General features: G+C 44.8%; 1 protein-coding gene across 16 annotated transcripts in view; it reads right to left on the reverse strand.

Moving 5' to 3' along the window:
* Window positions 1–18,666, reverse strand: part of LOC101699484 (protocadherin gamma-C4) — a 168,266-nt gene that overhangs the window by 88,516 nt on the left and 61,084 nt on the right. For 2 of the 16 annotated variants that reach the window (XM_013075700.3, XM_087180481.1), the window contains exon 1: window positions 13–4,931. The exons of 10 other annotated variants lie outside the window; for them this stretch is intronic. In XM_013075700.3, coding sequence (XP_012931154.2) covers window positions 13–2,427 — 2,415 coding nt within the window. In that variant the 5' untranslated portion in view covers window positions 2,428–4,931. 4 more of the 16 variants (XM_087180478.1, XM_087180482.1, XM_087180484.1 and 1 more) reach the window with 4 other exon arrangements.

Below are 18,666 nucleotides of genomic sequence, written 5' to 3' on the forward strand. Positions count from 1 at the left end.
AGTGAAACTCACCGCTGTAAGAGTCTCAGGATGGGAAGTCAAATCATCCCCAACGTGAGGTGGAATTAACGCCCCAGGAGACTTATTGCCAACCATGTCTTCAGTGGAATTCAAGGGCGCACTACATTTTAGGAAATTAAATTCTGTCTTTCCCATTTGTGCAACACACAGATTGTAGGAATAAGGCAAAGTCCCCTCATAGTTGATGGGAATTCTAGGCTCCGATTTTGAATAGACACCATGTTGTAAGCATCCCCAGGCGATGGGGCTGGAGGAGTGTCTGAGGCGAAGGGCGACGGCAAGAATCACAGCGAGAAGGAAGAGCACAGAGATCAAGGCCAAGGCCACCACCAGGTAAAACTGCAGCTCGCCCTGGGGGTCAGAAGGAACAGGCTGGTCAGCGAGATCCGGCAGCACCTCCTGTAGGCTGTCCGCGAAGACCAGGAGCAGAGTGGCTGTGGCCGAGAGGGGCGGTTTTCCACCATCGCGCACAGCGACCAGCAGGCGGTGCCGGGCAGCGTCCTTCTCGCCCAAGGCACGCGCTGTGCGCACCTCGCCCGTGCGCAGCCCCAGGCTGAAGAGCCCGGGGTCACTGGCCTGCAGCACGTGGTAGGACAGCCAGGCATTGTGTCCCGAGTCAGCGTCCACCGCCACCACCTTGGTGACCAGGTAGCCGGGCTCGGCGGCGCGCGGCACCGTGTCGAAGAGCGCCGAGCCGTCGGGCCCCAGCGCGGGGTACAGCACCCGTGGCGCGTTGTCGTTGCGGTCTCCCACCAGCACGCGCAGGCTCACGTTGGCGCTGAGAGCGGGCGAGCCCTGGTCGCGGGCCTGCAGTGTCAGCTCGAAGGCGCGCAGCTGCTCGTGGTCGAAGGCGCGCTGCGCGAACACCACTCCGCTCTGTGCGCTCACGGACACGTAGGACAGCAGCGTTCTAGGCTCCAGGTCGCTGGCCACGATGGAGTAGGAGACCTGGCCGTTGGGTCCCAGGTCAGGGTCAGAGGCTCTGACTTGAGCGATGGAGACCCCAGGAGGGTTGTTCTCAGCCACGTGGACTACGTAGGAGGCCTGGTGGAAAACGGGTGCATTGTCGTTGACGTCGGTTAGGTGCAGAGTGATGTAGGTACTGGTAGAAAGGGGTGGCTTTCCTCGGTCGGTGGCAATGATGGTGATATTGTACTCCGGGTCCTGTTCTCGGTCCAGAGCTCCATCTGTCACTATCTTGTAGTAATTTTTAGAAGAAGAATAGATCTTGAAAGGAAGGTCTCTTTCTATAGCACAAGTAACTTCTCCATTTTCTCCAAAATCCCGGTCCCATGTTTTGAAGAGGGCAACAACCATTCCAGGAGGGGAATCCTCCAAGATCTGATCGGAGAGAGAAGTAATGACTATTTCAGGGCTGTTGTCATTTTCATCTAGGATTTCTATGATTACTTTACACTGGGTAGAGAGACCACCTCCGTCCTTAGCTTCCACTACCATGGTGTATCTTTCTACATCTTCAAAATCCAATGACTGGTTATTCTTAATCATACCTGTTTTCTCATCCAAAAAGAACACGTCCTTTGTGCTCTGGAGGGCGCTCCGGAAGTAGTAGTTTATCTCTGCATTGATGCCCTCGTCCTCATCAGTGGCTGTTACTTGCAACACAGAAGATCCCGGGGTCAGATTTTCACTAAGACTTATTCTATATTCATCTTTGGTGAACTTTGGCGGGTTGTCATTTATATCCTTTACAAAGATTTCTATTTGAGCAGTAGCACTTCGTGGCGGGTCCCCTCCGTCCAGGGCAGTCAAAATCAAGCGATGAGATCGCTGCTCTTCCCTGTCTAAGAGTTTCTCCAGTGATAACTCTGGGTACTTTTCACCATCGGAATTCACTCTAACCATTAATGAGAAATAAGGGTTGGGGCTTAACTGATAGTCCTTAATTGAGTTTAGGTTTATGTCGGGGTCAGTGGCAGGGTCAAGGGATATTCGTGCACCAGGGGATACAGATTCAACAACTTCTAAATGTATTTCCTTTTTATCGAATTGAGGAGCGTGGTCATTAATATCTTCAATGGCCACAACGATATGAAAAATATTTAAGGGATTTTCCACCACGGCTTCCAACTGCAGCTCGCATCTTCTCCTCCCTTTGCATATCTGCTCGCGGTCTACGCGGTCCTTCACCAGTAAGTCCCCGCTCTCCGCGTCTACGCTGAAGTGCAGCTTCTCCGCGCTAACGCGCAGCTTTCGAGCCGACACATCCTGGACACTCAGCCCTAGATCCCGGGCGAGGTTCCCCACCACCGAGCCCTTGGCCAGCTCCTCGGGAATGGAGTAGCGGATGGGCTCGCAGAGCGCCGGGTAGAACAAAGGCAGCAGGAGGGGAAACAGTACCTGCCCGCGGCCGGCGCGTCGCCTCTGCGCGCAGCTCCCTCCCATTGCTCGCTGGGCTTCTCGGTCCCCTCTTCGCACTTGGAGAAAGTGCACTCGACCGCGGTGGAAGAGCGTTAGTCCGGGGCCAGGCAGAGCCCGGTTTCGGGCCGGGAATCCCTGTGTTCGGGGCCGGGTGTGCGCAGCCCAGAGTCTCTCAGGGTGAGAGGGTTTCCTTCTGTGAGTGTTGGTGGCTGCGCAGGAAATCCTAGGCTAGAGGCTGAAGGATCTGGGACGTCGAGCTTGCTCTGCACTGGCCGACAGCGGCGCCCAGAGGCTCTGTGTGGGACTGCAGACTGTCTAGTTTTGAAATCTTTTATTTCCAAAATTTATATATATTACCCTTTCATAATGCAGCTACCGATATGTAATTGCCACACATTCTATTCTCTTCATAGTATCTTCACAGTGGATACTTTTTTCGTGTCTTAAAGAAATTTATTATTAGTAATTTTAAACTTTTAGTATAGGGTATGTATTATATTGTAAACCTTCACACACCCATCCACCAGCTTCAACAATGGTTACCACAAAGCCAATCTTTATTTAAAATATACTGCACTCCCCAAACACTGAGGCAAAGCCAAAATGTCATTTCAATGAAGACTTTTGAAGATGAGGCATTAAAATAAAAATCTTATCTTTCATTGTATTAATGGCCTATAATCTGTTACCGATGGATAGTAAGTCCTACACAGTTAAAGAAAACTAGAATCCAGCAATTTCCATATTCTACCCAGTCATCCATCCAGTGTTATCATGTTCTGGTTGAAGAGACAAGTGACATTTTTGTAGAATAGTAGTTACCATGACATAAATTTGTATCTGTGGTATTATATTTTCTCCAGATTAACACAGATTTTAAAAATATGTATGAATACTAAACATACAGGACATAAATTTAAATGACAATTTTCTTCCTGTATGATTTAAATATGACCCTGATGCTGGGTGTGGTGGCCATGCCTGTAATCCCTGCACTCAGGAGCGTGAAGCAGGAGGATTGCTGAAAGTTCAAGGCCAGCCTGGGCTACATAAGGAGTTTGAGGACAGCCTGAGCTACTTATCAAGACTGTCTCAAAAGTATGACTCTGAATGATGCTTTAGTTTTTCCTATTAGCTTAAGGAAAAAAGTGTTGAAAGTAATTAAAATGTCTACCTCACTGATGGGTTTCCAGATATATTAGTTCTTACTTTCTTATAAGTAAAAAGTAGAAATTTGAAAAAGTACTTATGAAAACAAATAAAATATTACTCTATATCCATGGAAATTCCTGCCAGAAGTTATTATGGACCACATGTTTAGACTTTTGAGTCAGCTTCAAAGCTTATTTTCCATGTCTCTTGGAATGCAATTTATTACTTGAAAACTAGCATTATATTTCAAATCACATTCAATAATACATAATTTATTCCCTTATAGCTAAAAGCCAGTGAAACATTTTTAGACTTCCCCTAGAATTTCCTGAGAATATTTTCCTTACTCATATCCCATACCCCGGTACATTTCTAGCTTTTATCAAAGGAAGAATTGAGCTCGAAATAATATAGAGCTGAAGAGAATAATTTTATTCTTTTTTGGGGGGGAGGGACTGGGGATTGAACTTGAGTCCTTGCACTTTCGAGGCAGGTGGTGGAACCACTGAGCTAAATCCCCGGCCCTGAAGAATAATTTTAACTCCTTTTCTTTTGTCCTTTCACAGTGTTCAGTCTTAGAAAGTTGTCTTAAGCAAGCATATACCTTAGGAAAGATGACTGTTAAACTATTTTTCATAAGTTTGCATTACAGCTTTAGGAAATTAAAACCATTAAGGAAATGAGCATAAAGGATGCTATACTTTTCACCACTAAAATAATAAAAATGCTTTACTAGGGTTTAGAAATTGATTATCCCCAGAAAAGATCTTAAAATTCAAACCATCTCTACAGGATTACCATTTGAAAAACATCAGTTCAGTGGCATATTTCGCTGTTATAGAAACAGAAGAGTGGAAGCAGTGAATCTGGGCTCCCAGTTGGTTTTTGAAGAAAAAAGCATCTACTTTCCTATTAATTTACATGTATAAAATAGTATAAAGCTATAGAAATGATTTTAGGAGTAAGAATTTTACAATGGGGCACTGAAGATAACAATAATCAATAAACTGCAGATAATCGACAATAATCAACAGTAATAATCAACAATAATCAATAAACTTCAGAAGAGATACCCAAGTGGAGAATCAGTAGTGAATCACTGCAACTAACAAGCAAAGCCTCTCAAAAAGGCCACATCCATGCAGGATAATGAAAACTGTCCCAGGAAGAATGGTTTCTGTTGACACTAGATTAATTATTAGGAGAAAGTAAAACTTACTAACTTTGGTTATGTTGGTGACAAAACCAATAAATCCCTCCTTTAGATGTTGGGGCAGAAATTAGGCTCATTGAAAGATTAAATGGTTAGAAATATATTGATATCAACTAGTGCTACCTTAAATAGGAACACTTTATGAGAAAGCTAACTGTTATAGATGTAAATCAAAAAATGCAACTCACAGGAACCAAAGGAGTGTCTTCAACAGGTAACTTGGAATCAACTGAACTGCACAAAGGCTCATTTTTCCCACAGCTCTCCTGGCTGATGAGTGCATCTGCATAGTTGGGCTGAGGGAAGATCAGGTGGCTCTTCCTAGAGTCAGCTGTTAAAGAAAACTCCTGGGAATAGGTCTGCAGGAAAGCCTGTACCCCCTCCATGCCCACAAACTGTGAAGTGGTCATTCCAGGCAGCCTGTCACTTTCTACCTGCAGAAGTCTTGAAGAGTGCCAACGCTGCAACCTGAGTGCCAGCAACACAAGGACAAAGGCCAGGAAGACACAGGAGACAATGGCCACCGCCACCACTAGGTAGAGTGTAAGGTCTGAGTCATCAGGGTTAGCAGGAATCTGGATGTTGCCCAGGTTAGCCAGGACATCTGGGATGCTGTCAGCCACAGCCACAGTAAGTGTGACAATGGCAGAGAGAGGGGGCTGGCCATGGTCCTGGACAGCCACCACAAGGCTCTGCTTGAGGGCATCTCTGTCCAACAGGGCCCTTGCAGAGCGCACCTCTCCTGTGTGCAGCCCCACTGAGAAGAGCCCAGGCTCACTGGCTTTGAGTAAGCGGTAGGACAGCCAGGCATTCTGTCCTGAGTCTTTGTCCACTGCCACCACCTTGGTCACCAGGTATCCAGGCTCTGCTGAGCGGGGCGCCAGCTCCACACCAGTGGAACCATCAGTGGGGATAGCAGGATATAGAATCTCAGGAGCGTTGTCATTCTGGTCCAGGATAAACAGGCTCAGTGACACATTGCTGCTGAGTGGTGGGTTCCCATTGTCGCTTGCCCTCACCTGCATTTGCAGATTTTGAAACTGCTCATAGTCAAAGGAGCGTAGCGCATACAGCACACCAGTGTCAGAGTTAATGGACACACAGGAGGAGAGCGGAACCCCCTGGATGGTATCCTCTGCCAATGAATAAATAACTCTGGCATTCTCACTGTCATCTGGGTCATAGGCAGACACCGAGAAGATGGAGGTGCCCCTTGGATTGTTTTCAGGGAGGTAGACAGTGTAGAGAGATTGAGAGAAGGCAGGTGGATTGTCATTGATGTCAGCCACATACAGGGTGATATGAACTTCTGTGGATAGGGGTGGGGTTCCTCTGTCGGTTGCCATCACTGTAATATTATACTCAGAGGTCTTTTCTCGATCAAGAATTTGGGCAGTCAACAATCTATAATAGTCTTCTACTGAATTTTCTAATTTAAAAGACAGATTCTCCTGGATGGAACAGACAACTTGACCATTCTTCCCAGAGTCTTGGTCATGAGCATTGAAAAGAACGATTACTGTTCCCTGCGGAGCATCTTCCCTCACTGGGCTAAACACAGATGTAATGGTCACTTCGGGCCTGTTGTCATTTACATCTTCTACCATAATTAGTACCTTTGTCCTCCCTTTCAATCCCCCACCATCTTCAGCTTGTATTTCCATTTCATAGAACGAACATTCTTCATAATCTAGACTTCTTGCCACTGTTATTTCTCCAGTGTTTTCATTAAGCTGGAACAAGGAAGACTGTTTTTCATTGATTTTCCGAAATTTGTACGTCACTTTTCCGTTGGCTCCCTCATCCGGGTCGCTGGCTCTTACTGTAAGCAGCAGGGTGCCCCAGGGCACGTTCTCAAGGACTTTCACTCGGTAAATCGGTTGAGCAAAAACCGGGGCATTGTCATTTGTATCCAACACGGTCACCTGGATGTGCACTGTGCTGGAGCGGCGCGGGTCGCCGCCATCCGAGGCGGTGAGGACCAGGTGGTGAATGGCCTCTTCCTCTCGGTCCAGGGTGCGCTCCAGTACCAGCTCTGGGTTGATGGTTCCATCATCTGCGGTTTGGAGGTCCAGAGAGAAGTGGTGACTGGGGCTCAGCTGGTAGCTCTGTAAGGAGTTCACGCCCACATCCGGGTCAACCGCTTCTGGGAGTGGATAGCGTGCTCCAGGAGAAGCGATTTCATTGATTTTTACTGCCAGATTTTCTGCCTCAAATTTTGGCGCATTGTCATTGATATCAGTTACTTCTATTTCTATTCCGTAAAGCTTCACTCTATCTTCAACCAAGACTTTAAGGTTCACCAGACACCGCGCGCTGTGGGCGCACAGCTCCTCCCGGTCTATCCTGCCCGCGGTGACCAAGCTGCCGCTGAGCGGGTTCAGAGAGAAAAGCTGCGTCCTACCTTTGGAGACGATGCGGACTCCGCTCTCCGCCAGCTCCCGGGGCTCCAGCCCCAGGTCCTTGGAGATGTTGCCCACGATATATCCCTGCTCTCTCTCTTCAGGCACTGAGTAGCTGAGCAGACTGGCCTTGGCCTCCCACAGCGTCCCCAGGAGCGCGCACAGCAGGGCCAGTCGTCCGCAGTGCTGGCGTTTGGCTGGAGCAGCCATTGTGCGTTGCCACGGAATTTTCTCAGAATGCTCTCTGTGCACGCAGACTCTAGATTCTTCTTTTCCTCCTACAAAGTCGGGTTATCCTTTTCCTCAGAGGAAAGCCGGAATGCCTGTCGAGTGGAATCTTGTTGCAGCCTGGAATCCAGTTTGTGGGATGTAAGGGGGTTTACGTAGATGCAGATCGGGAGCGCTGTTTTTCTTAGTTGGTGAACAGCGGCGCTCAGAGTCCTAAAGCGTTACTACACCAACTGAGATACTCAAACTTTTCTTATCTTTCTTTCTTTCTTTTTTTTCTTTTTTGGAGATGGGGTCTCGCAGTATTGCTCCAGCTAGTCTCTACTCTTGAGCTTCTAATGTTGCTGCCTCAGCCTTCGCAGTAGCTGGCATTACAGGCCCAAGCCATTGCACCCAGCAAAATATACACATTTGACTGTAGATGGTTGATTTAAAAAACCCCCCACTATTCTCTTCTAACTAGGATTTTAGATTTGTCTAAATGTTTTTTGCATTCACAGTTTAAAAGCAAGTACCATTTGTAGATATATGAGTTGTAAATGAAGTGGAATGAAATTTCTGTAATTATTAAATCACCAGATTTTCCTTTTTTGCTTAATGTCTACCTAATTTATTTTTGGTAGAATCTTACCCTCTCTGTGAGCATATGTAAAATGATTATAATTTTTTCTTTTATTTTTTTGAGACTGGGTTTTGCTATGTAGTTCGGGCTGCCCTTGAACTTACTGTGTAGCCCAGGCAGGCCTCAAACACATGATGATCCTCCTGCCTCAGCCTCCTGAGTGCTGGGATTACAAGTGTGTGCTACCATGCCCAGCTGTTATAATTTTTAAATGATGCTTCTTTTCTGTCTATATCTTTATCAATCTTCAGAAGTAATTAAGATGCAATTCTCTTTGAAAATTTGTATTTTCATATTTTTCTTTTGCCCTTGTACATGTTATGTAATATATTGTATAATTATATCAAATGAATATATTTGGATAGATATTTCACTTTAAATTATTTTATAAGGTCAATATATTTTGATGGTAAAATTCCAGAAGAAAGGTTTCATTTAAAATTTGGGGTCATAAAAATAATTTTAATTAGTCAATATAGATTTTCTTACCTAGCGTTGTTAAATTTTATTGTCAAGATTAAGGTTCTAAAAATTTATATCTTGTCATTATTTAAACTTCTGCTATTTCATAAAAAGGTTAGATTTCTGTTTGATGAATACATGATAGATGCACAGCTTGAGGCATCTGGAAGATTCAAAGGAACTTACTAGGAAAATCAAATTTCCACTTTAATCCTCAATCAAGAAATTATTATTATTAGTTTTGCAGTGCTAGGGATCAAATTCTGAGCCACACACACATTCTCACAAATTCAAGAAAAGTAAAAAATAAATCATGCAATTTTAAAGTACTCTTACACTTCTTATTCTGAGTCATTTAAACTTATGAACAATTTAGGAAAAAGAATATAAAATATAGAACAAATGATTAGTACTCAAAAGTAAAAAGTAAGTGATTTTATAAAAGTCTTTTTCAGCAGTTTGTAAAGAAGCTATTTGGTGTATCACATGCCAAGGGAAACGACACTTGATCTTAGCCAAAAGGCTGAGAGGTGACAGGCAAGGGAAACCATGCAAAAGACTTACACTGTGTAAGGATAACTTTATAAGAACACCAGCCTAATAGTCTTTGCTTTAGGAAACAGAAAAATTCAGGATTCTCCTTCCTTCCTAAGAGAATGATGAGAAAACACCTAGTCTTTTATGTTTAGGATTCAAAATGATAAGAGAAATCTAGTGACTATTCTACCTTCCCTTCTTCAAAGAATATATGTCAGGAAACAGAAAGGGAGGTGGTAGAATTTGCTTTTTCTCTCCTCCACCCTCCTCCCCTTCTTTCTCTCTCTTCCTGCTTCCCTCTTCTCCCTGTCTTGGGGATTAAACGCAGGGCCTTGACCATACCAAGCTCATGCTCTACCATGAAGCTGCATGACCAGTCCCAATATTTCTTTTTCTACAGGATTCTGCATCCAAGAAAATCTGAAAGTGTTTTGGATCTAATAAATTCAGTGAGTCCCTGTCTTTTTTATACACATAAACCAACATAGTATTTTTCACACATTTTTAGGTGGAGTCAATAAATCATAAATCCATTAGTTAAGTATATGGAACCAGGTCTGTTTTGTCCAGAACTGCCATCTTCCACTAATTCCCCAAAAGGATGAACTCAAAGCGAAAGATGAGAGGCCCCTGATGTATGTTCTTTAGGCCTTTTAGAAAATATAGAGTTGTTCCTTTGGTGAGATATATGTGAATCTACAGGAAGGCTGATATTGTAGACATCAAGGGAATGGATAGTATTGAAAAAGACATCTGGAAGAACCTACAGTGTCACCCAGAATGGTGTGAACATTGTTACAAACAGGCAAGTTAAGGGCAAGACTCTATTGCCAAGAGAATTAATTGTGTACTGTATACTCTGAGAGCTCAGATAGCTTTTTTTTTTTTTTGGTACTGGGGATCAAACTCTGGACCTTGTGCTTTTGAGACAGGTGGCGGAACCACTGAGCTAAATCCCAGGCCCCTCAGATAGCTTTTTTAAACATGTGAAGGGAAATGATCACAAAAAGAAGAAATCCAAAGAGAAAGGTACCTGGGTTCAACTGAAGCTTGTTCTGGCCAGTATACCAGTTTGTGAGGACTAAAGGGAAAGGACACTGAGCTGCTGGAACCCATTCTCTATAAATTCATTACATAATAGACATAAAAATGAAAGACATAAGGACCATGGAGGGACTATACTTAAGGAATAAACACAAGAAAGGAAAGGAACTGTCAAAGAAATTAGTAGGATTTTTGTTTCTTTAAATGATGAATTAAATGGTTACCTACTCTAAACTTAATATTTGCTTATATAAAATGAAATTTAAGTATATGTTCAAGAATGAGGCAATTAAAGGGTTTCATTGGCTTTCAAAAAAAGAGAGACAAATTGTCCAGTCCTTTTGCTGATAGGAAAGAGCACACACTTAGAACTATGTAAATCTGTGTGACTCCCTACTTTGGAAATATGTAACCTTTTCATTTTCTCCAGAATGTCACATACTCACTCATAAATCACCCCTCCCCATGAAGAAAGGAAATGTGGCTATCTGAATGTTTATAACTTTCCATACACAACTCACTACAGCAGACAATGTATCGTATTTTCACATAAATATAGACAATTGGATGGATGACAGGAGTAAAGAGGGAAATGGAACTCACCGGTGTCAGAGTCTCAGGATGAGAAGTTGACTCACTGGAATTACAAAGTGGAAACAAGGCTCCAGAGGAATCACCGCAAAGGAGGTCTTGTCCTGAACTCAGTGGATCACTACATTTTTGGAAATTAAACTCTGTATTTCCTATATGCTCAACGCATAGATTGAAAGAGTAAGGCAATGTCCCTTCGTTGTAGTTGGGGGGAACTACAGGACCAGGCTTGGAACAGAGACGATGCTGAAAGCAGCCCCAGTCGGTAGGGCTGGAGGAGCGTCTCAGGCGCACAGCAATTGCTAGAATCACAGCGAGAAGGAAGAGCACTGAGATCAAGGCCAAAGCCACTACTAGGTAGAACTGCAGCTCGGCCTGGGAGTCAGAGGCCACAGGGTCTTCCCTGAGGTCCGGCAGCACCTCCTGCAGGCTGTCCGCGAAAACAAGGTGCAGCGTGGCGGTGGCCGAAAGAGGAGGCTGCCCACCATCACGCACAGCGACCAGCAGGCGGTGCCGGGCAGAGTCCTTGTCACCCAAGGCACGCGCTGTGCGCACTTCGCCCGTGCGCAGCCCCAGGCTGAAGAGCCCGGGGTCGCTGGCCTGCAGCACGTGGTAGGACAGCCAGGCATTGTGTCCCGAGTCAGCGTCCACCGCCACCACCTTGGTGACCAGGTAGCCGGGCTCGGCGGCGCGCGGCACCGTGTCGAAGAGGGCCGAGCTGTCGGGCCCCAGCGCGGGATACAGCACCCGCGGCGCGTTGTCGTTGCGGTCTCCCACCAGCACGCGCAGGCTCACGTTGGCGCTGAGAGCGGGCGAGCCCTGGTCGCGGGCCTGCAGTGTCAGCTCGAAGGCGCGCAGCTGTTCGTGGTCGAAGGCGCGCTGCGCGAACACCACTCCGCTCTGTGCGCTCACGGACACGTAGGACAGCAGCGTTCTAGGCTCCAGGTCGCTGGCCACGATGGAGTAAGAGACCTGGCCATTGGGTCCCAGGTCAGGGTCGGAGGCGCTGACTTGCGCGATAGACACTCCAGATGGGTTGTTCTCTGCTACATATACCAAGTAGGACAACTGGTTGAAAACCGGAGCGTTGTCATTGACGTCAGCAATGTAAAGGGTGACGCTTTTGCTGGAGGAGAGGGGCGGTTTGCCCCTGTCGGTGGCAGTGATGGTAACATTGTACTCTGGAGTCAGCTCGTGGTCCAAGTTGCTGTCTGTTACCAACTTGTATGAATTTTTGGACGAAGAGATTATTTTAAAAGGAACTTTACCTTCTAGCTGACAATTAACCTCTCCATTTCCCCCAGAATCCTGGTCATGTATTTTGATCAAAGCAATTAGTGTTCCCGGTACTGTGTTTTCCAGAATCATTTCCAGAAGAGAATGAAATGTAATTTCTGGGCTGTTGTCATTTTCGTCTTGAATGCTAATATCAACTGTACATTGTGCAACCAGCCCTCCACCATCACGCCCTTCCACCACTAGAGAATATTCTTTAATTTCTTCGAAATCCAGTGTCTTTTGCAATATAATTTCTCCACTTTTTGAATTCAGACTAAAGACTTGCCCAGTTCTCTGATAGGAGTAAGTAATTTCTGAGTTGACACCTTCATCCTGGTCAGTGGCTGACACCTGCAACACGCTGGTGCCCGGGGCCATGTTTTCTGGAACACTGACTCTGTAGACTTCCTGGCTGAATACAGGGGAATTATCATTGGCATCAGTGACCTGGATTCGGAGCTCAGTGGTACCACTAAGGGGTGGATTTCCACCATCTAAGGCAGTCAGGACTAAACGATGGTAACTCTGTTGTTCCCGGTCTAGGGTTTTGTCCAATACTAGTTCTGGGTATTTGCTACCATCTTGTTTCTCCTTATTTATCAGGGAGAAACTAGGGTTAGGAGACAGCTTATAATTCTGTAGGGAATTTAAGCCGATATCTGCATCTTCTGCTACTTCTAATATGAATCGTGTACCCGGCTGTGCGGACTCACTTATTTGCAGCTCAAAGGAAATATGCGTGAATTCTGGCGAGTGGTCATTAATGTCCTCGATCTCCACACTCACATGATAAAAGTTCAGTGGGTCTTCAGCCACAGCCTCCAATTCCAGGACGCATGCCGGCCTCTTCCCACATACCCGCTCCCTGTCTAGCCTACTGCTCACAAGCAGCTCCCCGCTCTCCGCGCTCACTGTGAAGTACGGTTTCTCCGAACCGATGCGCAGTTTCCGGGCCGGCAACTCCTGGACGCTGAACCCCAGGTCCTTGGCGAGATTCCCCACTACCGAGCCCGTGGGCATTTCCTCAGGCATCCTGTAGCGGATCTGCTCTGAGAGCGCCGGGCTGAACAAAGACAGCAGCAAGGGAAAGAGCACTGGCCGCCTCTCAGCCCTGCGCCTCTGCACAGCGCCGCTCCCCATCCCTCCTGCTCGCTCAGCCTGCTCACCAGCCTGGAGACGCGGGGTCACGCACAAGCGCTGTGTTGCAGATATTCGGAGTTCCGAATGGGCTTTAGCTCTCAGTCCCAGTCCGGGAAAAGTTCTTCTTTCTTGCAGTAGGAAGAGGTCTAAGGGCTCGCCCTGGCGAGTGTGAGAGGGCCGCCCTGGAAAGCGCGGTGCGGCTGCGCGAGAAGACCGCGAGCGCCAAGCTCTGGTCTTTGGCCAACAGCGGCGCCCAGAGTGCACGCTAGGAAACTGCAGCCTCTGCTTTCCAGTTTAACCAGTGGGATTAGGGTAAGTACAACCAACTAAAAGATGATGTATTTTTATGTTAATATGTTAAACAATAAACTGCAAAGCCACGTTTCAAGTATTTTTTTCCTCTTGATTTCCAATTGTTAGAAATAGCACGGTTTTAATAAAAGTCTACATATACTGGTATACTCTTTCACCATTCTACATACACTGAGCTCTTACCTATAGCTAAGTATTGCAAAATAAGACAGAGGTCTGGCCCCCAGAACCTCACAATCTGCTGATTTCACAAATTTGTTTTTTTATTAGCTGTGATATGTTGATATTTTAATTTTTTCTACTGGTTCCTGTGATTCTTACCCAAACATCTCTAATATTGTTTTATATCACGTATATTAGAGAACATCAATACTACTGAAAATTATTTTGTTATGTTATGCAATTTGTACCAATCCTCAGATATCTCCTCTTCCTGATAATGTCAACACTCTATAAAATTATTTCTCCATATTCTTCTAATTCAAGGAGTATTTATTCAAGAAAAGTGACTCTACGGTGAAGTTAAGATATGATATATCCTTCCAAGTCCCTCCTCTTCATACCTCAAAATTAACTGGCTATATCTTAGTCTTTATATTGCATCAATTCATTCTTAAAATTTACAGGGTAAATGATTACTCTCCAATACAAAACCACAAAAGGAATACTCCAATAGTCTATATTATTTCCCTATATATGAATATTACACTGAAATCATGATGGGAATTGAAGTAATTGAGGTATAGTAATTTGGGATGTAAATGTATGCAATAGGTAACTCAATATGTATGGTGGGTAACTGATTTTAATCGAATGAATGATAATAGAAATAAAATAATGGAAGGCTGAAAAAGGTTGAGCAAAAAAAGGGGGGTTTTGAACAATCTTGTCTAAGTCTTTTGAAAGCAAATGGAACAACCACCTATGGCTATTAGAGTTATATTGTATTGTGTCACCATTAAAATATACACAAATTATTTTCAACTGTTGCCACAACATGTATATCAAAACACGTGTATATCAACTTATATTGAACAAAATTTGTCTGAGAGATAAAAGCAAAGAATTGAACTCACCTGAGCACAAGCAGCTTCACCTTTCAATTCATGAACATCGACAGATGTTAATAAAGGATCATTTTTCTCACAGCTCTCTTGGCTAATGAGTGTGTCTGCATAGTTGGGCTGAGGAAAGATAAGATTGCTTGTTTGGGAACCTGCAGTGAGGGAGACCTCATGGGAATAGGTCTGCAGAAAAGCTTGTACCCCATCGATGCCCACAAAGTGTGAGGGAGGCACACCCACCAATCCACCTCCAGAGGCCTGGAGCAAGCGAGATTTCTGCCAGCCCTGAAGCCTGAGCAAAAGCAGCACAATGACAAAAGCGAGGAAGACACAGGAGACAACCGCCACCGCCACTACCAGGTGGAGCGTAAGTTCAGAATCATCTGGAATCCCAGGGGGTCTGATGTTGCTTAAGTCAGCCAATACTTCAGGGATGCTGTCAGCCACTGCCACAGTGAGTGTGAAGGTAGCTGAGAGAGGAGGCTGGCCATGGTCCTGGACAGCCACCACAAGGCTCTGCTTCAGAGTGTCTCTGTCTAGCAGGGTCCTTGCTGTGCGCACTTCACCTGTGTGCAGCCCCACAGAAAAAAGCCCTGGCTCACTGGCCTTAAGGAGGTGATAGGACAGCCAGGCATTCTGTCCTGAGTCCTTGTCCACTGCCACAACCTTGGTCACCAGGTAACCAGGCTCTGCAGATCGGGGAGCCAGCTCTACACCAGTAGACCCATCAGTGGGGAGAGCAGGATACAAGATCTCAGGGGTGTTGTCATTCTGATCCAGCACAAACAGGCTCAATGACACATTGCTGCTTAGTGGTGGGTCTCCACTGTCAGTGGCAATCACCAGTAGCTGCAAGTCTTGGATCTGCTCATAGTCAAAAGATTGCAATGCATACAGGACACCGGTGTCAGAGTTGATGGAGACATAGGAGGTCAGAGGCACTCCTTGGATGGTGTCCTCAGTTAGAGAGTAAGTGACTTGTGCATTTTCCTGGCTGTCAGGATCATGTGCAGTCAAAGAGAAGATGGAGGCACCTCTCAGGTTGTTCTCTGGGATATAGGCTGAGTAGGAGGCATGAGGGAAAGTAGGTGGGTTGTCATTGGTGTCCGCCACAATCAAGGAGATATAAGTTTCAGTAGACATAGGTGGGATTCCTTGATCTGAGGCTATCACTGTGATATTATAGACAGAGGCTTTTTCTCGGTCCAAATATTTTGATGTGACCAATCTATAATAATTATTTATTGATGATTCTAATTTAAAAGGTAAATCATCACGTGTGAAACAAACAACTTGTCCATTCTTCCCAGAGTCTCGGTCATGCACATTCAAGAAAGCAATTACTGTACCAGGAAAAGAATTTTCCAAAACTGGGTTAAACAGAGATGTAATGGTCACTTCAGGCCAGTTGTCATTTATGTCTTCCACCAAAATGAGCACTTTGGTCCTTCCCAAAAGTGCCCCTACATCTTCAGCTTGTATTTCCATTTCATAGAACGAACATTCTTCATAATCTAGACTTCTTGCCACTGTTATTTCTCCAGTGTTTTCATTAAGCTGGAACAAGGAAGACTGTTTTTCATTGATTTTCCGAAATTTGTACGTCACTTTTCCGTTGGCTCCCTCATCCGGGTCGCTGGCTCTTACTGTAAGCAGCAGGGTGCCCCAGGGCACGTTCTCAAGGACTTTCACTCGGTAAATCGGTTGAGCAAAAACCGGGGCATTGTCATTTGTATCCAACACGGTCACCTGGATGTGCACTGTGCTGGAGCGGCGCGGGTCGCCGCCATCCGAGGCGGTGAGGACCAGGTGGTGAATGGCCTCTTCCTCTCGGTCCAGGGTGCGCTCCAGTACCAGCTCTGGGTTGATGGTTCCATCATCTGCGGTTTGGAGGTCCAGAGAGAAGTGGTGACTGGGGCTCAGCTGGTAGCTCTGTAAGGAGTTCACGCCCACATCCGGGTCAACCGCTTCTGGGAGTGGATAGCGTGCTCCAGGAGAAGCGATTTCATTGATTTTTACTTCCACGTTTTCAACATGGAATTTTGGATTATTATCGTTAATATCAGTTATTTCTATTTCTATCCCAAAGAGTTTTCCTTTGTCCTCAAGGAGGATGTTAATGTTCACCAGACACCGCGCGCTGTGGGCGCACAGCTCCTCCCGGTCTATCCTGCCCGCGGTGACCAAGCTGCCGCTGAGCGGGTTCAGAGAGAAAAGCTGCGTCCTACCTCGGAAGACGATGCGGACTCCGCGCTCCGCCAGCTCCCGGGGCTCCAGCTCGAGATCCTTGGAGATGTTGCCCACGAAGGTGCCTCTGTCGGTCTCTTCTGGCACCGAGTATCGGATCTGTCCTGTCCCGATCTCCCACAGCGTCCCCAGCAGCGCGCACAGCAGGACCAGCTCACCGCGTCCCTGCTGATTCTTTGGAGCAGCCATTGTTCTTTCGCCACAGAATGCTTTCCGAATCCTCACTGGGCGAACGTCTCTTGTTTATGTGTTCGCTGCAATTGTGGAGATCACAATCTTATGAAAAGTTGGAGAGTCCTAAATTTAGGTACTGAATTTCTCTGCATCCCAGAAGTTGGTTGCTGGGATCTGCCGGTCGATGTGCTGTGTGAGCTCTTAGAACTGGATGGCCTTTTGCTTTCATTGCTCTCCCAGTAGGTGAACAGCGGCGCTTAGAGTCCTAAGCAGTTATTGCACTCAGATACAAATTACTTACATAATACCCCGCTAGATTAATGAGGAAAAAATACTACTAGCTTTGTATTACTTCATTTTGAATTGAATTTTTCCCTAGGTCCACATTTTAAAACAAATTACCATGGGGTGTGGGATAAAAAGGGGTGAAAGTTTTATAAAATATTATATGATCAGATTTTTGGGTTAGCATATTAAACTACTTACATTTCTGGGATACATTTGCTTCTCTTAAAGAAACATGATAATTATTTCCCATTGTGCCTTCATACTTGTTGCAAATGTCTTCAGGATATAATGATGTCAGTTTTAGACTAAAATAGAACTACTGACTTCATTGAATCATAAATTATTTTTATTTAAATTCATTAATAATTATAGTAGCTTACTGTAGAGTTTCTTTTAGATTTTACTTCTAAATATCTTTTAAATTACGCATTGGTAATGTTTCAAATTAACACTGTGACATTTTAACAGGACAAATGCTTTGAAAATTCAAGTTTTATCAAAAATTATATGGTCTTACTATTTAAAAAAATTATTTGTATTTTCCTAGCTGAATAGAAAGTACTCGACAAGATTAATAAATATACAAACAAAAGCAAATCTCCATCCTACCCCCTCTCATCAAAGAGAAATTATTACATTTTCAAGCACACTACTTTTTAAAGTAGATATATTCTAAAGTTTATTTTAGCTTCCTTAGTACTTTGATCAAAAGAACAACAAAAGGGCTGGGGATTTAGCTCAGTGGTTCCGCTGCCTGCCTTGAAAGCACAAGGTCCCAAGTTCAATCCCTGGTACAAAAAACAAAACAAAAACAAAACAAACAAACAAAAAAACCAAAAATGGGCCGGGGATTTAGCTCAGTGGCACCGCACCTGCCTCCCAAGCTCAAGGTCATGAGTTTGATGCCCAGTACCAAAAAACAAAACAAAACAAAATAAAAGTAAGGAACACATAACTATCAACAATAAGTTGAACAATAGTGCCACTACAAAAGAACTCTTTTTCCTTCAATTTGTAAAGTGGCCATTAACTGAATCAGTTGCTAAACGATATCTAGGAGATAGCTGATAAAATGTACTATGATGTTTAGTATAGATTTAATGTGCACATCAGATTGACAATTTAATCTAAAAAAATTGAAGAATTCAAGACTTCTATTAGAGGAAGTACAATGATTAGATTTTAGATATATTGGCTTAGGGGTGCAATATGAGAGTTAAAATTACATATTAGGAATGCGTGAAGAATGACAGAGGCAAAACCTCTCTCTCTCTCTCTCTCTCTCTCTTGCTCTCTGATACTGGGAATCAAACTCAGGGCCTCCTGCTTGACAGGCAGCCACTGTGCCTCTGAGCTACACCCCCAGCCCATTCATCTCTTCTTTAATGAAGAAGCCTACTGAATGAGCTTCAATATAGATGAATCCTAAAAAACCTATTCTGCCAGAAAGGAGAATCTGCCTTTGATATTCTGATGAATATAATGGATCTTCTGCTAAGTAAATGATCA

Source organism: Heterocephalus glaber, unplaced genomic scaffold (assembly GCF_053883595.1).
Source record: "Heterocephalus glaber isolate CG9 unplaced genomic scaffold, H.glaber_assembly_v1.0 deba00001463, whole genome shotgun sequence".
NCBI lineage: Eukaryota > Metazoa > Chordata > Mammalia > Rodentia > Bathyergidae > Heterocephalus > Heterocephalus glaber.